This window comes from Chiloscyllium punctatum, chromosome 20 (assembly GCF_047496795.1).
Source record: "Chiloscyllium punctatum isolate Juve2018m chromosome 20, sChiPun1.3, whole genome shotgun sequence".
NCBI classification, from domain to species: Eukaryota; Metazoa; Chordata; class Chondrichthyes; order Orectolobiformes; family Hemiscylliidae; genus Chiloscyllium; species Chiloscyllium punctatum.
Window position 1 is genome coordinate 82,798,563 of NC_092758.1, and position 24,280 is coordinate 82,822,842.

At 43.2% G+C, this 24,280-nt stretch overlaps 2 protein-coding genes across 3 annotated transcripts in view; one reads left to right on the top strand and one right to left on the bottom strand.

Moving 5' to 3' along the window:
- The window catches only part of LOC140492226 (dedicator of cytokinesis protein 2-like), a 731,998-nt gene that overhangs the window by 380,766 nt on the left and 326,952 nt on the right, over positions 1-24,280 (top strand). The window lies entirely within an intron of this gene.
- LOC140492224 (protein INSYN2B-like) overlaps positions 1-24,280 on the bottom strand; it is an 87,504-nt gene that overhangs the window by 35,021 nt on the left and 28,203 nt on the right. For both annotated transcript variants that reach the window (XM_072591132.1, XM_072591133.1), the window contains exon 3: positions 19,747-19,821. In XM_072591132.1, the coding sequence (XP_072447233.1) occupies positions 19,747-19,821 (75 nt within the window). The remainder of the gene's footprint in view (positions 1-19,746; positions 19,822-24,280) is intronic.

The window sequence follows — 24,280 nt, forward strand, 5'->3', positions numbered from 1 at the left end:
AAAATCCTTCAGACCACAAAAAAACAAAGTTTATCAAACTATCCTCTTCACCTTTCCTGGAACGTTAGAAATAGTCCTCAATACAACTGACAAAATCTCAGTTATTGATAACATTCTCATCAATTATCTCTGTGCTCAAGCACGTTAATTGACTAAAGACTGAAGCAGTTTCACAAATCTAGGCCAGTGTTGCTTATCATTGGCATTATTTCTGATGTACTAAATTCTTGTTGTTTTCTTTCTGTCAGAAAGATGTTGTTCTTATTATATTTTCGCTGTAATATTGCAACTGATTGGTGATGGATGCTGCAATTTTTATTTTTCCACATTCATCCCTTGGTACAGAAAGTAAAGGATGATTTGGAAGCTGATTAGCAGACTGACTGACAGCAATATGAATACTCTTTCTATGTACAGTCCAACCTTATAAGCAAACAATAGGATGGCTGGTCAAACAGAGCTGCGATTATTGCAATCTCATTCAATGCAGGAGGAGTTAACCCACATCCCCTGTTGGGTCTAAGTATTCTGCTGAAAGCCAGCCATGAATTCAATCAAGAGAATTGTTCCAGAGCAGGATATAAATCCTGCATTCTTCTGAAGAGAAATGCCTATGTAGAGCTGAAAGTCCATTTCAACCGAAATGGCGAAATGACAGTTCCTCACCATGAGGAACCAAAGGCTGATGAATCACCCTGTTTTATTTCTGAAACATGAACAGTTATGTTTTACAGAGTCAATAAACGTGAAGCTGGAAAAGCACAGCTGGTCAGATAGCATCTGAGAAGGAGGAGAGTAAACGTTTTGAGCTGAAACCCTTGGTCAGGACAGTTTTACAGTATTGTGCTTTATAAGAAAACCTTGCTGTGGTTCTGTTCGCCGAGCTGGGAATTTGTGTTGCAGACATTTCGTCCCCTGTCTAGGTGACACCCTCAGTGCTGGTACAAATGCCGGAGGAAAGGTCACAGAAGCACTTCACAGGAGGCTCCCGAGCACTGAGGATGTCACCTAGACAGGGGACGAAATGGCTGCAACACAAATTCCCAGCTTGGCGAACAGAACCACAACAACGAGCACTTGAGCTACAAATCTTCTCCCAAACTTTGAATAAGAAAACGTAGTTGAAGAACAAGTTGCTACTTCTCTTTAAAACAAAAGATTTTTTTTGAAAAAAAAAGGAATTGAGAATTAATACTCTGAACTGAATTTTAAACTGGTTGGTTCAGTGAACAACATTGAGGATCTGTGAACATGGGGGTTGGGAAGTGGTGGGTGGATGGATATGTATGAAAATACTAGAATCTTGCATTTACAAAGTGCCTTTCATACCTTTGCTTCTCATGGAATATTTCAAATGCCACGTCCTTCGTAATATGGGATAGAGGACAGCCAATGTTACATAGCAAAGTGATACTGACTTGATTATTGAGAGTTGAAGGTTGGATATGAAACCAGATTAGCTTTCCTTCTCTTCTTCCAATAGCACCTTGGGATCCTTTCCATTCACCTTTGTTTAGCATTTCATCTGAAGAGTAGAATGTGCAACAAAGTGTAATACCTCATGAGTGATGACTTAGATTGTCTCATGTCTCTAAAATGGGTTGGAAGCTACAACCTACTGAATCATTGAGAGGTGATCAAATATATTCCAGGGCACTGAATATTTCAGAAAGACCTGTAGTATGACAAACGAAGTGGGTAGCCTTGATAGTATAGAATGCCATGAAAATGGTGGCTCAGTGGTTAGCACTGCTGCCTCACAGCTCCAGGGATCCAGGTTCGATTCCAGCCTCGGGTGACTGTCTGTGTGGAGTTTGCACGTTCTCTGCATGTCTGTGTGGGTTTGCTCTGGGTGGCCTGGTTTCTTCCCACAATCCAAAGATATGCAGGTTAGGTTGGATTGGCCATGCTAAATTGTCCACAGTGTTCAGGGATGTACAGGTTAGGTGAATTAGTCAGGGGAAAGTGGAATAATAGGGGAATGGGTCTGGATAGGTTACTCTTCAGAGAATCAGTTGGGCCTAATGAATAAGATGTTAATAAGAAAGGATCTCCCTCAAGAAAAGCATGAAATAGATCAGTATGGTTGGAGATCAGGATAAGCAACAGTTAAAAATACTGGTGCGAGCAGTTTTTAATCTCCAGAACATTAATTATATCATTGAACAAAACATTTAAGAAGAAATTATTGAAATATATACCAAGGTAATATATTACCTGTGGGGGTTTTAAATCTTTATATAGACTGAGAGTATCAAATTGGCAAAAATGATCTTGAAGATGAGTTGTTAGAATATTTTCATGAGTTTCCTGGAGTGATACATTGTGCATCCGACCAGGGATAAAGTTGTCTTAGACCTAGTAATCTGTCATGAGGCACAGACCTAGTAATCTGTCATGAGGCACAGACCTAGTAATCTGTCATGAGGCACAGTTAATTAGTAATGTTACTTGTGTTTTTCTCAGCAGTTCTTAAATTCTTGTTTGTAATTAATTTATGTCACTTCCAAATTTAACATGAAATTCAAGGTCGAATGATCAATATTTCTCAGTCTACTAACTTATGTAGCTTCCAATGCACTACTGTCAGGCCCACAGTACTTTTCACATGCATTTCCTGGAAACTACAGATATGAATACACACAGCCTTATTCTTCCCTGTCAATAATTATATGATTATACTGTGCCTGTTAGGTAACAGGCAACAAAATGGATGACAACGATTTTTCCATCGATAGGTCCATACAATCCCTACAGTGAGGCAACAGAAAATTCAGTCTATCGAGTCCATACCAACTCTCCAAAGAGCATCCCACACTATTCTTGTAACCCTGCATTTCCCATGGCTAGCCCACGGTTCCTGAACATCCCTTGACACTGTGGTCAATTCACCTAACCTGGATAATTGGACCAAAGGGTCTGTTTCCATGCTGTATGACTCTACAAGTAGGTCTGTATCTCTGGACTGTGGGAGGAAACCGGAGCACCAGAGGAAACCCGTGCAGACGCAGGGAGAATGTGCAAACTCCACACAGAAATTAACCGGGGCTGGAATCGAACCCGGATCCCTGGCGGTATGCGATACTGTATTCCTTTTACTTTCAGGGTAATGCCTTGATTAATTTGAATTAAATTGCCTGATTTTAAATTGAATCAATGATTGACAGCGAACTGACAGTCGTTACTAACTATTGCCTGGCAATGCCTCTGCAGGTAGAAGTTCACTTGTTAGTCAATTAACCCACTCCTCTCATATCGTATAAATGTTGCTTACTTTGTTAATTCTTGTGAATTCTCTTGGCACGTGCAAAATAAAAAACTTCAATAAAATATATATTTTATTCAGCAATACCCAAGAATTGTAAACAAGGACAATTACCCAGGTATAAAAGGAGAATTGACTAAGGTTGATTATGTAAATAATCAAGAATGTGTAGCAATGCATAAACAGTGTGAAACATTTATAGATGTAATTCAATATGTCCAATATAAAAAAAGTACAAAACTCAACTCAGCAACCCATCCATGGCTCACTCAGGAAGATACAAATAGTATTACATAAAAAGACAAGACTTATCAAGTTGTAAAAATAGTAGTAGATGTGAGAATTGGGAATGTTTTAAAAACCAGTAGTCACTAAAAGTTGATAAAAAGGGAAAAATAAAAACAGATTGAGAGTAAACTGGCCAGAAATATAAAAACAGATAGCAATATTTTTTATAAGCATATAAAATTAAGCGATAGAGTCATACAGCACAGAAACAAATCCTTTGGCCCAACTTGTCCACATTGACTACACTCACAAACTAAACTAGTCCCACTTGCCTGCATTTGACCCACATCCCTCTCAAGCTTCCCAATTTATGTACCTGTCCAAATGTCTTTGAGCTAAAATAAATGATGGTCCTTTCAAAGCAGAGACAAGGAAATTATCATGGGGATTGAGGAAATTGCCAAGAATTTGAATAAATGTGTAGTTCCATCTTCATCGAGAACACAAGTTTCGTAGCAGAAAGAAGGGGTTACCTAGGTGTTAAAATAGGTGCAAACATTGAGAAAATTAATATCAGCAAAGAAAGGTATTAGAAAGGTTTAGGGGCTAAAATCCAAAGACTCCCTGAAACCTACCTGTCTACAACTTTGACATATAAGAGTTAGGTACAAACATAGTGGACAGGTCAGGCAGGATTTAACAAACTTCTTTCAGTTCGTACTAATGGAGTTCGGGTCTGATAAAATGATTAAATGCAATTCTGCCTCCAACTCACTGTTAAAGGGGGCATTAATTCCCATCCATTTCTGTTATCCTGTTGGACAATGTGACGATCACGCAAGGGAACTTTTGGCTGACATATTACTATTTCTTCCTTTCCAAACCCTGCCTTTCCCCACCCCTCCCCTAACCTTGATCATGGAGCAACACGGCAACAGGCAGAATGGGAACTCTCATGACATCAATCCTGGTGTGTAGTTGGAGCACATATGGGGAAATCCCTCTGTCCTGAGCACGGGGCTCAGTGGTTAATGCTATTGACTCACAGTGTTAAGGACAAAACAAAATGCAGCCTATAGCTTCCCTTCCCATCCCCCAACTTCCTTCCCAGCCTCTCCCCCTCCCTTCCACTCCTCCCAGCCACCAACTGGATTCATTCCTCCCATTATCCAACCAGGTGGTACCCTCTACTTGTCTTCACCTATACCCACCTCACCACCCTGCTACCACCACCCCCTTTATCTGCAACTCCCCCAACACCAACCCCAAGTCCTGAAGAAGGGTTACACCCGAAACATCAACTTCTCCAGGTTCTGATGCTGCCTGGCTTGCTGTGTTATTCCAGTTTCCTGCCTGTCTACTCACAGTGTTAGGAAGCTGGGTTCAATTCCAGCCTTGGGCAACTGTCTATGTAGAGTTTGCACATTCTCCCCGTGTCTGTGTGATTTAACTCTGGATGCTCCAGTTTCCTCCCACAGTCCAAAGGTGTGCAGGTTAGGATGATTAGCTGTGGGAAATTGCCCACAGTCACCAGGGATGAGCAGGCTAAGTGCATTAGCCATGAGGAATGCGGGGATGGGGTGTGTCTGGTTGGGATGCTCTTCAGAGGGTTGGTGTCAACCTGCTGGTCCTAATTCCACACTGTAGGGATTCTATGATATTTGCATCGTTGAGTGTGGAATTCACTGTTATTTTCCAGCAGATACACCAACAACACTGAAGCAGGTTTAAGTTCATAGAAGTAGAAGAAGCACTGAAGTCAGATATTTAAGGAGTCTGGCTGCAGACGTACATGGACTTGGGCAGTTGCTCCAGATAGGAAAGGCAAAATTAGGCGTTCTTTGTGTTCCTCACTTCAGTCCCAGTCATCTGCACGACTTGGTGCTGCTGGCACAGTCACCAGACAAACTGATTGAGCAGCAGCTCTATATCATGGATCCTCCTCCCATTGCGGGCTGCAGCTTCCACTTGACACCCACATTCCACCCCCTCTGCAGTGTGCATCAAAAATGCAGAGGGTTCTTTTTCTATGTTGGTGGCCGATCTAACTTCCCCAAACCCTGTAAAATTCTGCTTACAAAGAGCAAAGAACAATACAGCACAGGAACAGGCCATTTAGCCCTCCAAGCCTGCGCTGACACATTTTGCCCTTCCAGACTGCTGGGCCAGTCTGGCCAGAGTAGTTAGGCAGATAGTGTACACAGCAATAAGAGGCCTGGCAATCTGTTACAACTTTAAATCTAATTTACAAAAGAAACAGAGGAGAAGGTTAGAGGTTTGTTTATGCAGTGATCTGATCTGAACTGGACTGTATTGCCTGAGAGAAGTAAATGCAATGAAAGCTTCAAAAGGGAAATTGAACAAATGCATCAAAATAAGAAACATTTTGCAGGACAATGATAAAGGAATGGATTTATTTGGATAGGTTCTTTGTGTGCACTGGAAGATGCAGTGGGTTGAATGATACCCTGACGTACTACATCATTCCATGGATCCTTCTTCAATTTTTTTCAATGGAGCAGGAGTTCTAACAGAAAGCAGTTTTCTGACTGTTACAATCTTCATTCGGGGTGATGGTGTCACGGAATCAGAGAGGAAACAGGCCCTTTGGCCCAACTCGTCCATGTTGACCAATTTTCCTAAACTGAACTAGTTCCATTTGCCTGCATTTGGCCCATATCCCTCTAAGTCTTTCCCATCAATGTACCAGATCAAATGCCTTTTAAGTCTTGTAACCGTACCCACCTCTATCACTTCCTCTGGCAGCTCATTCTATCGATGCACCACTCTCTGTGTGCCAGGGTTGCCCGTCAGATCCCTTTTACATTTTTCCCATCTCACCTTAAACGTATGCCCTCCAGTTTGAACTCACCTAATCATGGGGAAAAGACCTTGGCTATTCACCTTATTGATGCCCATAAAATGGGGAACCCAGGGTGTAATGCTGTCCACTCCGGCCAACTCAAACATGTTTTCCTGAAGCACAGAGTCCTTTAGCATCTCAAACAATCCGCCTTGTCATACCTATTTTATCACATAGCTCACGTACCTTGAGAATGGCATTATCTTTGAACAGTCAGAGTGCATCTTGAGGGATTTGTCTGCAAAGTCGTGAACATTAAGATTTGTCTGTTGGCACTCTCAGCCCAGAGGTATAATAATCTTCCACCTACTCCCTTTTGATCTCTAGCAGAGCAAAGCTAGAGTTTCTGAAAATTAGTTTTGCTTCAAAATGACTTTGCTAGTGCATTGATCAACTGGAGTGGATATGCCAGCCTGGAATATGAACTTCTTAACAAAGGCACTGATTTAAAGTAATATGCAAATGAGGAAATGTAAGAGAAAACAAACCTTTTTCACACTGTGAGTTGTTAGCGTATGGAATGCACTGCTGAGATATATAGTTGTTAAAAATCGCACAACACCAGGTTATAATCCAACGGTTAGCTACCTGATGAAGGAGCAGCGCTCCAAAAGCTTGTACTTCCAAATAAACCTTTTGGACTATTACCTGGTTTTGTGCGGTTTTTAACTTTGCCCTCCCCAGACCAAAAACCAGAACCTTCACATCATAGACATGTAATGGAGGTAGATCCAATTGAGACATTGAAAAAGGAATTGGATGATTATTTGGATAGTTTTTTATTCATTCACGGGAAATGGTCATCAGTGGCTAGACCAGCATTTATTGCCCATCTCTATTTGCCGACAGGCCAGTTAAGATTAAACCACATTACTGTGGGTCTGGAGTCACTGTAAGCTAGACCAGATAAGGATGGCTCTTTCCTTCCCTAAAGGACATTAGTGAACCAGATGGGTTTTTCCCAACAAGTGACAATGGATTCATGGGCATCGTTAATTCCAGATTTTTAATGAATTCAAATTCCACCATCTGGCGTAGCAGGATTTGAACACACATCCCCCCAGAGCATTACCTGGGTCTCTGATTATCAGTCCAGTGTTTATACCACCAGGCCATCATCTCCCCATCATGCAAATGGCATGCAGGCATATGCAGAAAAAGGCAGGAGATTGGCATTAGGTTATAGGTGTTAGCACAATGGGCTGAATGGCCTCTTTCTGTTCTGTACCAGATCTGTGAACAATACTGTTCCCATAACAAGCTCTGAACCAAACCGCTGTGGCTATATCTCTTCCCAACAATGTTCGCAGAGTCACAGAGTCATGGAGCCATATAGCCCAGAACAGCCCTTTTGGTCCAACCAGGTCATAGAAACATTGAAACATAGAAGATTGGAGTATGAGGAGGCCATTTGGCCCTTCAAGCTTCCTTCACCATTCATCAAAGTCATGGCTGATCATCCAACTGAATAGCTTAATCCTGCTTTCTCCCCATAACCTTTGATCCCATTTGCCCCAAGTGCTAAGAAGCAGCTGCCTCTTTTGACATGAATTTCACAGTGGTCATGAATTTCACAGGCCGCCCACTCTTTGGGTGAAGAAATGTCTCCTCATCTCCTTCCTAAATGGTCCACCCCAAATCCTCAGAGTGTGACCCCTGGTTTTGGACACACCCACCACGGGGAACACCCTCCCTGCATCTACCCTGTCTGGTCCTGTTAGAATTTTATAAGTCTCTATGAGATCCCCCTCCCCCCACTTGTCTGAGCTCCTGTGAAAATACTCCTAACCTCGTCAATCTCTCCTCATACATCAGTTCCTCCATCCCCTGAAACAGCCTGGGAAACCTTGGCTGTACTCCCTCAAGAGCAAGAGCATCCTTCCTCAGAAAAGGAGACCAAAACTGCACACAATATTCTAGGTGTAGACTCACTAAAGGCCCCTGTATAACTGCAACAACACATCCCTGCTCCTGTACTCGAAGCCTCTCACAGTGAAGGACAACACACCATTTGCCTCCTTTACCACCTGCTGCACCTGCATGCTTACTTTCAGCGGCTGGTACACCAGGCCACACCAACAGGGACCCCAAACTGAACTTGTCCCACATGCCTGCTCTTGGCCCATATCCCTCTAAACCCTTGCCATTCATGTACTTATCCAAGTGTCTTTCATACATTGTAACTGTACCCAGCTGGAGGTTTAAGACCAGGTCCTTCGTGTGTACAAGCACACAGCCACTAAAGTAGGTCAGACGACAGAACAAACTGGAACGTGAGTTGTGCTTTAGGTTTCTGCAGCTGTTGAATACTGTGCCATTTCTCAGCACAAGGGAATCATTGAGGTCCAGAGGCATTTCGGAGTGGAGCCAATGACTGATCCCTGGTATCAGAGGACTAAATTATTGGATTTATAGCTTTAGGACTTTTGGGCTTTGCTTAGATCCTCGAAGGCTTCATTAGTAAAATTAGATTCTTGTCTTCGTTTAATGACCCCTTAAAGGATTCAATTTCCATAAGAGTAAAGAATATTCAATTATTCCTGTGTGCTTTCTGCTTATCTACACAGTGTAATTTTTGAAACAAAATGTCTGGCCTTGGGGATATGCCGGAGCACATTAACACTGACAATTTTAATATGAGCAGAATAGATATATGTGTGTCATGATATAAATATGTAACAGTCACTCAAAAATAATGGATAACTTTTCTGGTCATTTTGTTGTTAGTGAATCAACTGCTGCACAATCCATAGATGTTTACACTTCTCCACAGTCTGCCAGAGTAGCTGCTATTGTGGCTTGAATTGACCTCAGTACCTTTGAGCTAATGGCAGGGCCAACCAGCCTGGGTTGAAGATGCTGATTGCTTTTAACTGACTATTGCTGCACGTGTGGGTATTGGGATGAAAGGAGACTCTGACTTTGCAACTAACCTGCAAGCTCAGCCTGAGAAAGTGAGGACTGCAGACGCTGGAGATCAGAGTCGAGAGTGTGGTGCTGGAAAAGCAAAGCAGGTCAGGCAGTATCTGAGGAGCAGGAGAGTCGATGTCCGAAACATTGACTCTCCTGCTCCTCAAATGCTGTCTGACCTGCTGTGCTTCGCCAGCACCACAATCTCAACTGCAAGTTCAGCCTGTCAACTCTTGTCAGAGACTTCATACCAGGGTTGATCACCTGGGGAACTGCCATCTGACTCTCTCTTGTTCAGTTATGTGACACTGGATCACATTACATTTGCAATGTCACCTTATCGAGCTTGGGTCCTGTGCTAGTTTAAGTGTATGATTTCTTATGGTTTTGTGTCAGCAGCCTTTCATGAACAAGTTAAGAGTGAAGAATTGTTGACCAATTCATAGAGGGAAGATGAGAGATAGAAGAAACTTTGATTTCAATAGTAATTAGTGGTAACTTATTGATATTTCAACAATAAATAATACTGATTCTTTCAGAACTAACAGAAATCCATAAACGTTTATTAGCAATGGTTGTAGTAATACTAACAGTGAAACAACAGTTATACAACCACTGTACACTGTTAAAAATCACACAACACCAGGTTATAGTCCAACAGGTTTAATTGGAAGCACACTAGCTTTTGGAGCGCCGCTCCTTCGTCAGGTGGTTGTGGAGAGCCCTCCACAATCACCTGATGAAGGAGCGTTGCTCTGAAAGCTATTGTGCTTCCAATTAAACCTGTTGGACTATAACCTGGTGTTAAGTGACTTTTAACTTTGTACACCCCAGTCCAACACCGGCATCTCCAAATCATGACTGTACACTGTATCACTCATAGAGTCATAGGGTCAGACAGATGTACAGCATAGTAACAGACTCTTCAGTCCAACTTGTCCACGCTGACCAGATGTCCTAAACTAATAGAATCCTACAATATGGAAAGACGCTACTTCGTCCATCGGGTCTGAACCGACCCATCAAACAGCTTCACACCCGAGCACTGTAACCCCACATTCAGCATGGCAAATCCAACCTAACCAACACAACTCTGGACACTACATGGTAATTTCCCATGGCCAACCCACTTAACCTATCTTTGGATAGTGGTGGGAAACTGAAACACCTGGGGGGAAACCCACGCAAACACGGGGAGAATGTGCAAACTCTACACAGACAGTCACCTGAGGTTGGAATCAAGCCTGGGTCCTTGGCACTGTGAGGCAGCAGTGCTAACCACTGAGTCACCATGCCACTTGAGAAGGTCAGCATCCAGTCCAGGCACACGACTACTGAATATTGAATGAACAGAGATAACAGCAGTGGATCTATACCGAGTGAGGACCTGCATAATACCGCTCAATTGATAACACACCCATTTTCTGAGACAGACTGTCATAGAGTCATACAGTCATAGGGATGTACAGCATGGAAACAGACCCTTCAGTGCAACTCGTCCATGCTGACCAGATATCCCAACCCAATTTAGTCCCACCTGACAGCACCTGGCCAATATCCCTCCAAAGCCTTCCTATTCATATATCCATCCAAATGCCTATTAAATGTTGCAATCGTACCAGCCTCCACCACTTCCTCTGGCAGCTCATTCCTACACATCCCACCCTCTGCGTGAAACAGTTGCCCCTTAGGTCTCTTTCATACATTTCTCTTCTCACCCTAAACCCTAGTTCTGGATTCCCTGACCCCAGGGGACAGACTTTGTCAATTTGTCCTATCCATGCCCCTCATGATTTTATAGACCTCTATAGGGTCACCCCTCAGCCTCCAACATTCAGGGAAAACAGCCCTAGCCTATGCAACCGCTCCCTATAGCTCAAATCCTCCAACCCTGGCAACATCCTTGTGAATCTTTTTTGAACCCTTTCAAGTTTCACAACATTCTTCCGATAGGAAGGAGTCCAGAATTGCACGCAATGTTCCAAAAGTGGCCTAACTGATGTCTTGTACAGTTGCAACATGACTTCCTAACTCCTGTACTCAATACTCTGACCAATAAAGGAAACCATACCAACAGCCTTCTTCATTATCCTATCTACCTGTGATTCCACTTTCAAGGAGCTATGAATCTGCACTCCAAGTTCTCTTTGTTCAGCAACACTCACTAGGACCTTACCATTAAGTGTATAAGTCCTGCTAAGGTTTGCTTTCCCAAAATGCAGCACCTCACATTTATCTAAATTAAACTCCATCTTCCACTTCGTGGGTTCCAGTCCCATTCCCAAGACTTGAGCATGAAAGCCAGGTTAACAGTGTAGTGTACAGAGGAACCTCATTATCTGGCATTTAATTATCTGAATTTCGGATTATCTGAACAAGATCACCAGGTTCTGATGCGTGGCTAAACTGTGTCATCCGGCATTCAATTATTTGAACGAAATACTCCCCGCCGTTGTCCTTCGAATAACTGAGGTTCCTCTGTAGTACCAAGTATCTTTCAGATGAGCTTGCCTTGAGATGGCACATGAAGGTGAGATGGCACCACAGAAAGAATAGCAGGAGAAGTTTCCCAGATATTAAATAATTTGTTATTTATCTCCGTGTTGCTTGTGGGGCCTTGCCGTGAGCAGACAGGCTAAATGCAACACCGACCACAATTTGAAAGCAATTAATTGGCTGTGATGGCTTTTAGAACACTCGGCAGGGAAGGGGAAGGTGCTATAGTAAGGCGAGCACTTCACTTCACAGCTCTGTCATTGTTTCACGGGTTAGCGCTGTGAGTCTAACAGCTGGCAGTGTGCCTGAGATCTGCAACAGGTACTTAAGGTTGGCAAGGATTACATTCCAGATCAGCGGGTGGAAGCCATGCCAACGGTGGGTACATTTGGTTTACCAGCAGTGTGCAATAAATCGCAAGCGAGCCATCTGTTTCTTTTTCATGACGTTGACTGTGAACAGTCTGTTCATGGCAGTAACTGATTAGGTCGCAGTTGAGTCAGTTGTTAGTGCTTACAGTATTCAATCACTGGAATGGAGCCACTTACTTGGTAAACAGTAACAAAAGCACAAGCAGCACCTCTGATAAGGCTGGTGTCCTTTCTGGTTCCATAAGACCATTAGAGATAGGAAATTAGGCCATTCGGCCCATCAAGACTGTTCTGCCATTCAATCATGGCTGATAAGTTTCTCAACTCCATTCTCCTGCTTTCTCCCCGTAACCTTTGATTCCCCTGGCAAGCAAGAACTTAACTATATCTTTTTTAAATGCACTCAATAACCTGGCCTCTACTGCCTTCTGTGGCAGTTAATTCCACAGATACATCACTCTCTGGCTGAAGGGCAGCACAGTGCCTCAGTAGTTAGCGCTGTTGCCCCACAGTGCCAGGGACCTGGGTTCGATTCCAGCCTCAAGTGACTGTCTGTCTGTGTGGAGTTTGCACCTTCTCCTCTTGCCTGTGTGGGTTTTCTCTTGGTGCTCTGGTTTCCGAAGATGTGCAGGTTAGATGAATTCGCCGTGCTAAATTGTCCCGTCATGATTAGATTAGATTAGATTAGATTAGATTAGATTAGATGTTCAGGGATGTGTAGGTTTGGTGCATTAGCTGAGGGTAAATGTAGAATTATAGGGTAGGGGAATGAGTCTGGGTGGGTTATTCTTCGGAGAGTTGGTATGGACTTGTTCGGCCTAATGGTCTGTTTCCACACTCTAGCGATCCTATGATTCATAAGGAGTTTCTCCTTGTCTCCATTAGATTCACCACTCTCTGGCTGAAGAAGTTCCTCCTTATCTCTGTTCTAAAAGGTCTTCCCTTTACTGTGCCCTTGGGTCCCTGTCTCTCTTGCCAATGGAAACATTATCCCAACGTCCACTTTGCCCAGGCCGTTCAGTAAATCTCAGTCATATCCCCACATATCCTTCTAAACTCCATCAAGTATAGTCCCAGAGTCCATAAATGTTCCTCATATGTTAAACCTTTTGTTCCTGGGATCGTGAACCTTCTGTGGACCAGCTCCAGGGCCAATACATCCTTCCTGAGGTGTGGGGCCCAAAATTGCTCACAATACTCTAAATGCAGTCTGACCAGAGCCAGTTATACACCACAGAAGGTGTTTCAACAGCTATCCAAACAGTAGAGCTCTGTCACAATAACATTGCAAGCTTTCCTTTTCTTTTCAAGGTGTATCCTTTTTAAAATTACGATTCAACATTTCCTTCAGACTATGCAGTCCAGATCGGAACATCGCATGCATACAAATCTCTCGTGATGTGGGTCATCTGTCAATCACTTTAACATCATATCCTCATGTACTGTCCCACCTGAACTTCTCCCTATCTGCTCCACTGAAACCATTTCCAACTTTGAATGGCTTTTTTCCAAATATCCACCTCCCCACCAGCTGATTTTCTTTTGCTCATAGTAGAATGGTTGTGTAACATAGTTAGTACCTGAAAAAGTTAAATGACGATGCAAAATAAGCTCTACCAGTCAGTGTTTAAGGGGCTGCGTTTGGGAAGAGCTTACAAATGTGTGTTTAAGTTTGGTTCCAGTCTTGTGCAAAGACTATGTGGCTAACATTAATGTGTATTTGTTCTTGGTATACCTGTTATGTAACTCACAAGTAAAATAACAACTATCGAGGACCGTTTAATAATCCTACTCTGCTTAACAAGATCAATCCGTCCTTCCATGGAGATATCCTTTTCCAAATGGAATCAGTAACTCAGACCAATATAAAGAAGAAGGATTGGTGCCAGGTGGAAGATTTGACCAGAACTCAGCCAAGTGTCAATTTTGCTGTGTTTCATGAAAGATGTCTCTCAGCGAGTTCTCTTGTGCTAGCTTCCAAAGTCATAGAATCCCTACAAAGCAGATACAGGCCATTTGGCCCATTCAGTCTGCACCAACCCTCTGAAGAGCATCCCACCAAGAGCACCCTTCTCCTCATAACCCCACATTTTCCACTACTAATCCACCTACACATCCCTGGACACTATGGGGCAATTCAGCATGGCCAATCCACCCTAACCTGCACATCGTCGGACTTCGGGAGGAATCCGGAGCACCTGGAGGAAACCCACGCAGACACAGGGAGAAGGTACAAACTCAATACAGTCGCCCGAGGCTGGAATTGAACTCAGGCTCCTGGCGCTGTGAGGAAACAGTGCTAACCACTGAGTTACTGTGCCATTCGAATATATCATTACTGATGCGTCATGCCCCTCTGGCATTTGTTGTATTCTCCTGGTAAATGTAAGCACTGGCTGCTGCTGGGACCGCAAGGATTCCTGATGCCAGTGTCCCTGGCCCTCCAGCCTGTCAAGTGCAAGCAGTTGGGTTCCTGTCAATTGCCTGTCAGGCAGAGGCAAGCTGGTGTCCTGCTTCACTGATTGGAGACCCTGGTGAGCAGGGATGGGGAGGAGGGGAATGAGAATCTTGCTACAATGTGCGGTCACTGCTCATGGAGCGTGCCTGGAGAAGTTAGTGACTGACGGTGGGTTGGAGGAGCAAACAACAAATTGGAGTTGCCCGGTTTGCCAGGACTTTCATGTCTGTAGCTGCCACCATCTAGTTTCTGTCCAGTGGATGGGAAATAGGAGACAGCATGTTACTAAGATAATGAGGATGATAAACCGTGCAAAGAGGTCTGTCGCTGCTGACTAGCAAGAATCTGGTGCCATCATTCAACACTGGGTTGAAAATTGGGACTTTTCGCTTTCAACATCAAGAAATGTCTCACTGCCAAACTTAGGCCATTATTCCACTCACTCTCGACTGCCAATGTTATTCAGGGGCTGGGAAGACCTCCTAGTGAATCTTCCCATGGGATTGCCGATGGATCCTGTGGGCATGACTACAACTGGTGCCAGGCTGGTAATGCTGGTCAGTGTACACACTAAGAGCAACCCAGGTTCTTTAGTCTCTTCACATTACCAAAGTCCCCCATTCCTTGCATTAGTCTCCTCAAGAGGAGGCAGAGATGGATCATCTGCTCAGTATTTCTAGCTGAATATGGATGCAAATGCTTCAGTTTTGTGTTTTGTACTGATGAGCTGGGTTGTCCTGCCATTAGGAATGACTGATGAGCTGGGTTGTGGGAATGGGAACCTTTCTGGGATCTGCTCTTCCTATCAGATGTTTAATTGTCCATCACTATTCATGACTGGGTTTGCAGACAGAAGAGCTGAGATCTGAATATTGGTTGTGGGATCGCTTTGCTCTGTCCATCACTTATGCTGCTTGGCACACGATAGGCATGGTTAGTAGCTTCATTTGATGGACACCTCATTTTTATTTATTGTCCTGACATCGCCCAGGGAACCTGCTCTCACAGGGAAAAGGGCAATGTTGGGTCCTGAAGTAGAAGTGGTAATTCCTTCTTGGATAAAGCAAGTGTAGTTTCCTAGTGATATCTTTGACCCTCATAATGACCCCAGCATTCTACTGGCTGAAGGCTGTTGTTCAGTCAACAGTTTCTCAGACAAAATGATCCAAACTTAGGATATATTAGGGACATTTAAGCAACTCTAAGATAGGCACATGGAAGATAATATAATGAAGGGTATGTAGGTTGGTCTGATCTTAGAGTAGGGTAAAAGGCTGGCACAACATCAAGGGCCGAATGGCCTGTACTGTGTTGTACTGTTCTATGTTTGATGTTCAAACTCTTTGGGTGGCTTCTTACTCCCTTTAAGAATCTCACTACCCACATCTTATCCTTGTCTTAATAAAATGACCAGGACTGAACTCAGAACATTGCAACTCTATTCTATTGAGTAATATTCCCAATCTAGTATCAATTAATCACTGTGACTATATTATTGTGTGGTTAGATTGGAATAGTTTCATTAACTCTGAAAGGCTGTTAATTATAATATGCTCTTACTTTTATTGTAACTTAGTTACAGTTACGAGAACACTCCCTGATACCAATTCCTTTCATTGCGACCTTCCCTTACACTGTTGGAATATAGAAGTATGTTATGATGATATTGTGGCTTTAAGAGGCTATTTTGTCCTGGCATTTTTTTAAAAGGGGGAATTGAACAAGAAGTAGAGAGTATTCTAACAAAGTAAACAGTTTGTGAGGCCTTGTTTTTTTTAAAGTTGGAACAATAGAAGCAGCCTGAATGGGTGTGGTTGAGCTCCCGTAGAACAAGGGATTTTAGGTTTAGCTTACAGTAGTTGCCGTTGGGGTCTGAAGAAGTAAAAGCCATTCTTTCCCTCTCTCAGTTACTGCCAAAAGCTGGGGGTTCTCTGCGACTAAATTTGGTCTAAATTTGCCTCTTCCCAAGGGTATGTTTATGCAACATCACAATATTGGAACAGTTAATTAACCATAGTTACTATATTTTATATTCTACTAACTTTTCCAGCGGAGTTAAGTTATTCCAATTTCTTCTTTCTTATGTTGTATTTTAACACTAGCAGCTGAACAAAGTGTGTTTTGCTTTAAATCCAGTAGTGTGACCAATCAAATTGCATCTGGAATGCAACCCCTTACAGTAATCTATAAAATAAGAGGAAGTTAGGGACTAGACTATCTTTTGAATATTTTGAGGTGATTTGGTCTGGTCCATAACAATATGTCATTTCCTATTAGGAAATCACAGCTTATTACAATTAGCCCTTTATGGGAATTCATCTAAAATATTCCATTCTACTACAATGACTCCTTGCAAGCTTTGCCTGATTCATTACTGGGAACAGACAGGAGAAATTCTAAGCAAAAACAGAAATTGCTGGAGATACTCAGCAGGTCTGGCAGCATCTGTGCAGAGAAAGCAGAGCCAACATTTCGAGTCCAGTGAACTACTCAGTTCTGAAGAAAGTTCACTGGACTGAAAACATTAATTCTGTTTCTCTCTCCAGAGATGCTGCCAGACCTGACGAGTTTCTCTGGCAATTTTTGTGGCAGGCGAAATGCTAATCCCATCCAGCCGGGTTGGATTTGAATGCAAGGATGAGCAGATGGAGGACAGTACTAACCCACTTTGGCATCTTGTATCCTTGCCAGACATTTCAAACTGCTCTAAGTGAGGAATGTCTCCAAGTTACATAAACGTGAACTGAGAGTTTCCGCAGTCTAGCTCCAGGACAGACACCTGGAGAGTTCTGCCTTGAATAAAGAGATCAAAACAAGGTGGAAGAAAATTCAGTTCTGCAGGTGATTTTGGAAATGCCAATAAAGCACAAGTGACAAGTTGAACACACGATAAGTTTCATTGCCTTCTTTTTCCAATTTTCTTTTTAAATAAAACAGCAAACCAAATGCAACATGAAATCAATCATTCAGGCAACTACATTGTCAAAATGTACCCTTGACATGATCACCTGAATGCAACTATTTTTAATTATAGCAAGAGATAAGTGAGAGCTGAGCAGCTGAGGATCTTTTAATTTTTGTTAAAGACTCTCATTGCCTTGCTACAGGCCCTTAGCAGATGCATCTGAAACTTGAAAACATTGCCCTACTTTTCCTGCCTGACATTACCTTCACCTCAGTCTCGAAGTTGTACCTGATGCATGGCAAAAGGATATTAACTTTGGTCCCATTGGACAATTATTGAGGCTGAGGGCTATTTATGTTCTCTTGTATAAGACCTGGTGGGAATTTGGTTGTGATGGTTTGAACTCATTCCATTTTGCGTCCCCAGTGGCCATCGGGAGAAAATCTGACATCCTCCCATTTCAACAGAGTGCATTCTAACCCACACTTCTTTTAACAAAAATGACAGGCGTTATGTGAATTTTTTTAAAATGCTAACACCTATTCCGTTGGGTCGGTGGGTTAACTAGCAATTTTCCAGGTGAGACCTAAGAGTGTGGGCCAACAACAATTCATTTAAGTGTGTGGGCTTGAAGGTTCAGTGGAACTTAACACAAGCATCCATGGAATATGCTCTTTACAGGGTTGCTGGATAGTGGTAGAGAAACGAAATCGCCAATATTATGCAGATCCCACTGGCAATGAAAAGCTAAATCTGCCTCATGTCGCAGCAATCAGGTGACATGAGGTGACTCATCTCCCCTCTTCAAAAACTCTTACAAAGGATATTATGAAACTGGAGGGGGGGTTCAGAAAAGACTTGCCAGGATGTTGCCAGGAATGGAGTGCCTGAGTGATAAAAAATAAGCTGGGATGGTTTTCAACTGGGATTTGAGCTATAGGGAGAGGTTGGGGCTGTTTTCCCTGGAGCGCCAAAGGCTGAGGGGTGACCTTGTTGAAGTTTATAAAATCCTAAGGGGCACGGATAGGGTGAATAGCAAAGGTCTTTTACCAAAGGTGGGGAATTTCAGAACTAGGGAGCATGTTTTTAAGGTGAGAGAAAAAAGATTTAAAAAGGACAAAAGGATCAATATTTTGACACAAAGAATGGCTTAGTGTGTAAAATGAACTGCCAGAGGAAGTGGTGGATACAGGTTCAGTTGCAACATTTGGATAAAGTATATGGATGGGAAAGGTATGGAGGGATATGGGTCAAGTGCAGGCAGGTGGGACTAGTTTAGTTTGCAAACATGGTTGGCATAGATTTAGTGGATGATGGGTTTGTTTCCATGCTGTATGAGCCTGTGGCTCTTTGATTGGTCACAGCAAAGATTTCATTTTATTTTTATCATACAGTTATACCACACTGTGATTAAGATGTAGCTAACCAGCTCAAGAGAAAAAAATTGGAGCCAATTACACAGTTTTCTTGGCTGAAAAGAAGAGTGATCTTATTAAAGACATGACATCAAACCCACCCACAAACTCAGGTACAAAATTAAAATCAGGAAAGTGCAAGAAAGCAGATAAAATAATCGTCAGCTTTAAATTCCTAGGGTGTTCTTGAGAAGCTGGGCTTTAGCCTGGGATCCCAGCCAATTTTCACAAAGCCAAGGCCCACAAGGAACAACATGGCAGGTAGTTGCTTCTCTCATCTTTTCATTTTTTGTTGGCCGATAGCTAAATATTGGCAGGACACCAGGAGAGCTTTCTTACTCTTCTTTGAACAGTGCTGTGGAATCTTTTATGTTAGCTTGAGATGGCAAATGCTTCATTTGAAAGACAGCACCTGCAACAATCCACCATCTCCATGACGCTGCCTTGGAGTGTAAGCCTGGATGATGCATTCAAGTCTTGGGAATGGGTTTTGTAATTTGAACGGACAGGCTGAGTCAGACATGTCTTGGGGAATTTCTCACCTTATAATGTGCATCCTCCAACTAATAATGACCTTGCATCCTCTCTTTACTGCTGTCCTATATTTTCAGCTTCTAAAATCCCCTACTTAAATCTCTCTGCAATTCTGCTTCTCCTCTCCTTTAAAAAAAATCCTTAAAATTACCTCTTTGAACAAGTATTTTTTGCCACGTGCCCTAACAATTGCTCATGCTGTCAACTCTTGTTTCATAACGCTGCAGTGAGGCACATTCGAATCTGAAAGGCACAATGTGAGCAATAAGCAAAAAGGAAATGTAATAAATGACTGCTGTACCTGTAGATGATACAAGCAGTGTTCTGGCACATGCTGCAGTTACTGAGATCCTGGCCAGTCCGATAGAAGTTCCTTCTGCAATGAAAAAAATTAGGATGTATGTAAGAAAACATGTCAAATTCAACAAAACTGACTGTATTAATGCAGGGTGAAGACAAGTATGTTCTTCAGGCAATACATACCCTGCCCAGAGACATCTATCTGAAGCAGTTTTCAATACAGACATTGTTATATTTTGTAGCTCTCCAATAATTTTTTTTGTTTTTATTTCAACTGCATAGATTCGCTTTGCTAAATATCTCAGGAATGAGTTGAGTAGATGCAATTTAATAGAGGGTTCAAGAGCGATAGCTGACTCTCTTATGGTCTGACACTATAAGACACATAAATAGAAAGCAGAACAGAACACCAGCCTTCAACAGAGGCTCACTGACTATGTTACCTCGCCTGGTGATGAAACATCTGAAAACAAACCTTCCAGCTCAGCGAGCCAACAAACAACCTGAACCACAACCTGAGCTATAAAACGTCTCAAAAATCGCTGACACTCATGCTGTCTACCGACGTGTTTGTCTCAGGAAACAGATCTGTAGTAGCAGTATATAACAGGACTGCCCCAGACATCATTGTGAGGGTGGATGCAGGAGGAGGCACTGAAGCAGAATAGTGTGACAAATGGCTGCCAAAAGGCCACTATCCCCTGAATGACGACTCCCCCATCAATCACTTAAATGACTGATTTTAAATCTAAACTTCGTCCTTTCACTGTCGGTCCTGGAGAAATCAGCCCACTGTTACTGAGGGACAGTGCTGGAGCTTTGATTGTGAGTCATGTGGTGACGCTGCTTAAGTTGGAGAAAGTGAAGACTGCATATATTGGAGAGTCAGAGTCGAAATGTATGGTGCTGGAAAAGCACAGCAGGTCAGGCAACATCCAAGGACCAGGAGAGTTGACATTTCAGGCATAAGCCCTTCATCAGAAATGTTGTGGGGGTGGGTGTGGAAGGTGGCTGAGACATAAATGGGAGGGTGGGGGTGGGGGTGGAAGTGAGGTAGCTGGGAAGGGGGGGTGCGGGATGATGGTAATAGGTCAGAGGGGAGGGTGGAGTGGATAGTGGGAAGGAAGATGGACAGGTGGGACAGTTCAAGAGGGCAGTGCCGAGGTGGAGTGTTGGATGAGGTGGGGGGAGGGGAGATGAGGAAGCTGGTGAAGCTGCTGCTTAAGTAGACTGAGTAACAAATTTGTACGGTGCTGCCCTGCCTTAAACTCATCGACTGACACATGAAATGAACAGAGTCTTTGATGATTGTGTCAAATTTTGTAGTGAGATCACAAAGAATAATCAACTTTAATATTGGATGGGCTTTGGTCGAAACAACGTCACTCAGGGTTTTGATTAGGGCTTTCTAGCAGCTGTTTCTGGCTGAAGAGGTTTGTGTAAGGAATTACAAAAGGAAAGGACTTGGAACCAGAAGTCTGTAACATATTCAAGCACCATGAAGAGGAAAAGGAGATTGGATATGTATGGTAGGTGGAACTGAGTTAGAGTTTTCCTTTAATATAAGGAAGACGGCAATAGTTTTGAAGTGTAAGATAAAACTTCTGAGGAGAGTGAAACACACCATAGTAACCCTACAGTGTGGAAACAGGCCCTTCGGCCCAATATGGTCACACCAACCCTCCAAAGAGTAACTCACCCAGATGCATTCCTCAACCCTATTATCTTATATTTAACCCTGACTAATGCACCTAATCTACACATCTCTGAACACTATGGGCAACTTAGCATGGCATAAACCGTACAGTATGGAAACAAACCTTTTGGCCTAACAAGTGTACAATCTCTTATGACACCAAGCATTAGAATCCATGATCCCATTTCAAACAGTCTATAATCACTTGTGGCTGTCAACCAAACTGAAATGGCAACAAACTACTTTCTAGCTTTTCCAGCAATTTCTGTTTTGGATTCCGATTTACAGCATCTGCAGTTCTTTCTGTTTTTGGGAAAGGATAGTTGTTGCTGAGCATTCATTTACCTGAAATCTAACACAGGAAATCATTAGGCTTATGTCAACAGAGTGAACTGGTCCCAGGAATGAAAAGCTTAACTTTAGTAGACTCGCCAAATTTAAGGGCATTTAAGTGGTCAATGGATAAACATATGGATGAAAATGGAATACTGTAGATAGATGGGCTTCAGATTGATTCCACAGGTTGGTGCAACATCGAGGGCCGAAGGGCCTATACAGTGCTGTAATGTTCTATGTTCGAAGTTCACACCGGCCCTCTGAAGAGTAACCCACCCAGACCCATTTCCTTACATTTAGTCTGATCTGGCCTACACATCCCTAAAGATTAGGGACAATTTAGCATGGCCAATTCACCCAACCTGCACATCTTTGGATTGTGGGAAGAAACCAAAACACCCAGAGGAAACCCACGTAGACACAGGGATGTGCAAACTCCACAGACAGGCACTCGAGGTCTGGAATCGAACCTGAGTCCCTGATGCTGCGAGGCAGCAGTGCTACTGTGTCACCCCAATCACTGAGCCACTCTGCCGTATGTGGGAATTATCAGGAATTTAGTGTGACTAAGGTTGAGTCTCATCAATGAAGCGAGCCTGGAGAAGATAAGGAGATGCAAGTTGTAAGTGATTGGAGTTTGTGAACCCAAGAGGTAGCAGGATGAGAAGGAATTGTCTAGGCTGGTGGGTGAGAGCAAGTGGGAGAAGGGAAAGATTTGACTTTGTCGAAGAAATCCTCAAGAGTCTCCCACAAGTTTTTAAAGCTGACAATGGAGGTAGTGAGGTTAATGAGGCTTTGCTCTTTAGAATGATCCTGGAGTGGGAGTGGTTTTAGAATTGTGTGTGGCCTTACCATGATGTGTTGATGACAACACCACACACTTTGGTGGTTTCACCCAAGGTTGGACACAGAAGGAAGCCAGGCTGAAGGAGGGTAATGAGATTTATGAGGATCAATCCAGAGATACTTTGACTTTAAAACAATGGAAAGAGGTGAACAATAGCAGAGAGTGAGAGAGAAAGAGAGAGAGAGAGAGAGAGAGAGGTCCAAGAATGCATACTTTATTATAGGTAAGAATGTTTCTGAGAAAAGGAGGAGATTAGACAGGACAGGAGGGGAATAAATTCACAGGAAAGAGGACAAGAGAAGTGGAGATTGAAATGACCAAAGATTAGAAGACCCTGAGTGCAGACTGAAGGAGGCAAGGAGGGAGGATATCTCCAATAAACGCAAGGGTGGATTTTACAGGGGTGAAAAGGAGGACTGCAGATGCTGAAGATTAGAGTTAAGAGTTTGGCGCTGGAAGAGCACAGCAGGCCAGGCAGCATCCAAGGAGCAGGAGAATCGATGCTCTGGGCAGAAGCACCCTGCCCACTCAGGTTAAAAAGTTGGGTTGGGTAAGTTATCATAAAACCCCAACAAGGTAAAATGAGACCATATGGCCCATTAAGTCTGCACCAACTCTCCAAAGACATCCCATTCACACCTAGACTCCAAGCTTATGCCCATTTAACCAGAGCTGATCCACATAACCTGCACATATTTGGACCATGGGAGAAAACCAGACCACTCTGCAGAATCGCACACAGATGCAAGGAGAGCACGCAGGCAGGCACCAAGGCTGTAATCAAACATAGGATCTTGGTGCTGTGAGTCAGCAGTGCTAACCACTGAGCTATAAGTAGCCCCTGCTCCAGAAGGTGACCTGTCAGATTGAGCACTGGGTTACCAATCACTAGCAGCTTATGTTTGGGTTGAAGTGCTGTAACCAATCCTCCTTTTATGTGCTGAGTCTAAGGCCTTGTGGTAATAGTGATGTGTGGTAGGTATCAGTGGTAGATAATAGATCACTGGTGAGCTTTAACAAGAAGAGATACTTGTTCTACAGTCGTTTATTACATGAGAGCAATCGGTACAAGTTAGGTTTACTATTCAGGCATAATTACTTCAGGAACCAGAGGTATCAACTCTGTCTCCATCGAGATCTCGGATTAGAGTACATCTTCACCACTCAAAGACTGTTGAACATTATCAGATACGGTGAAGCTTATTGGCAGCTTTAGCGTTGATACTTTCAGGACCACTATTTTTAAACAACACTGTCTCACACCAGTTTAACAGTGGGAGCAGAATAGCGAAATTGAAAATGAGTTCTATGTAATCTTAGTGGAACGTCACACCTTAGTGAGCTCCCAGGCAGAATGGATGGCCAGCAGCTTTATTAACCCATCAGCACTGGGGCGGGGTGGGGGGTGCAGACCCAGTGATGGGACAAAGGCCACCCCATTCTGCTGAGGTATGTCTGGGCTATGGGCTCTTAGCAAGGGGATGTGTAGAATGGGTTCAAGTGTTCTGCAGAGGGTTTAAGAAGGAGAGGTTGGGAACAGAGGAAAGCCTCTGATGAGGGTGGGAGGAAGCTTTTAAGTAACCATTAGTTGACACGTTACAGGCCTCAGGCCTAAGAATGAGCAGATTACTCATCACTGCACCTGCCCTGCCACCC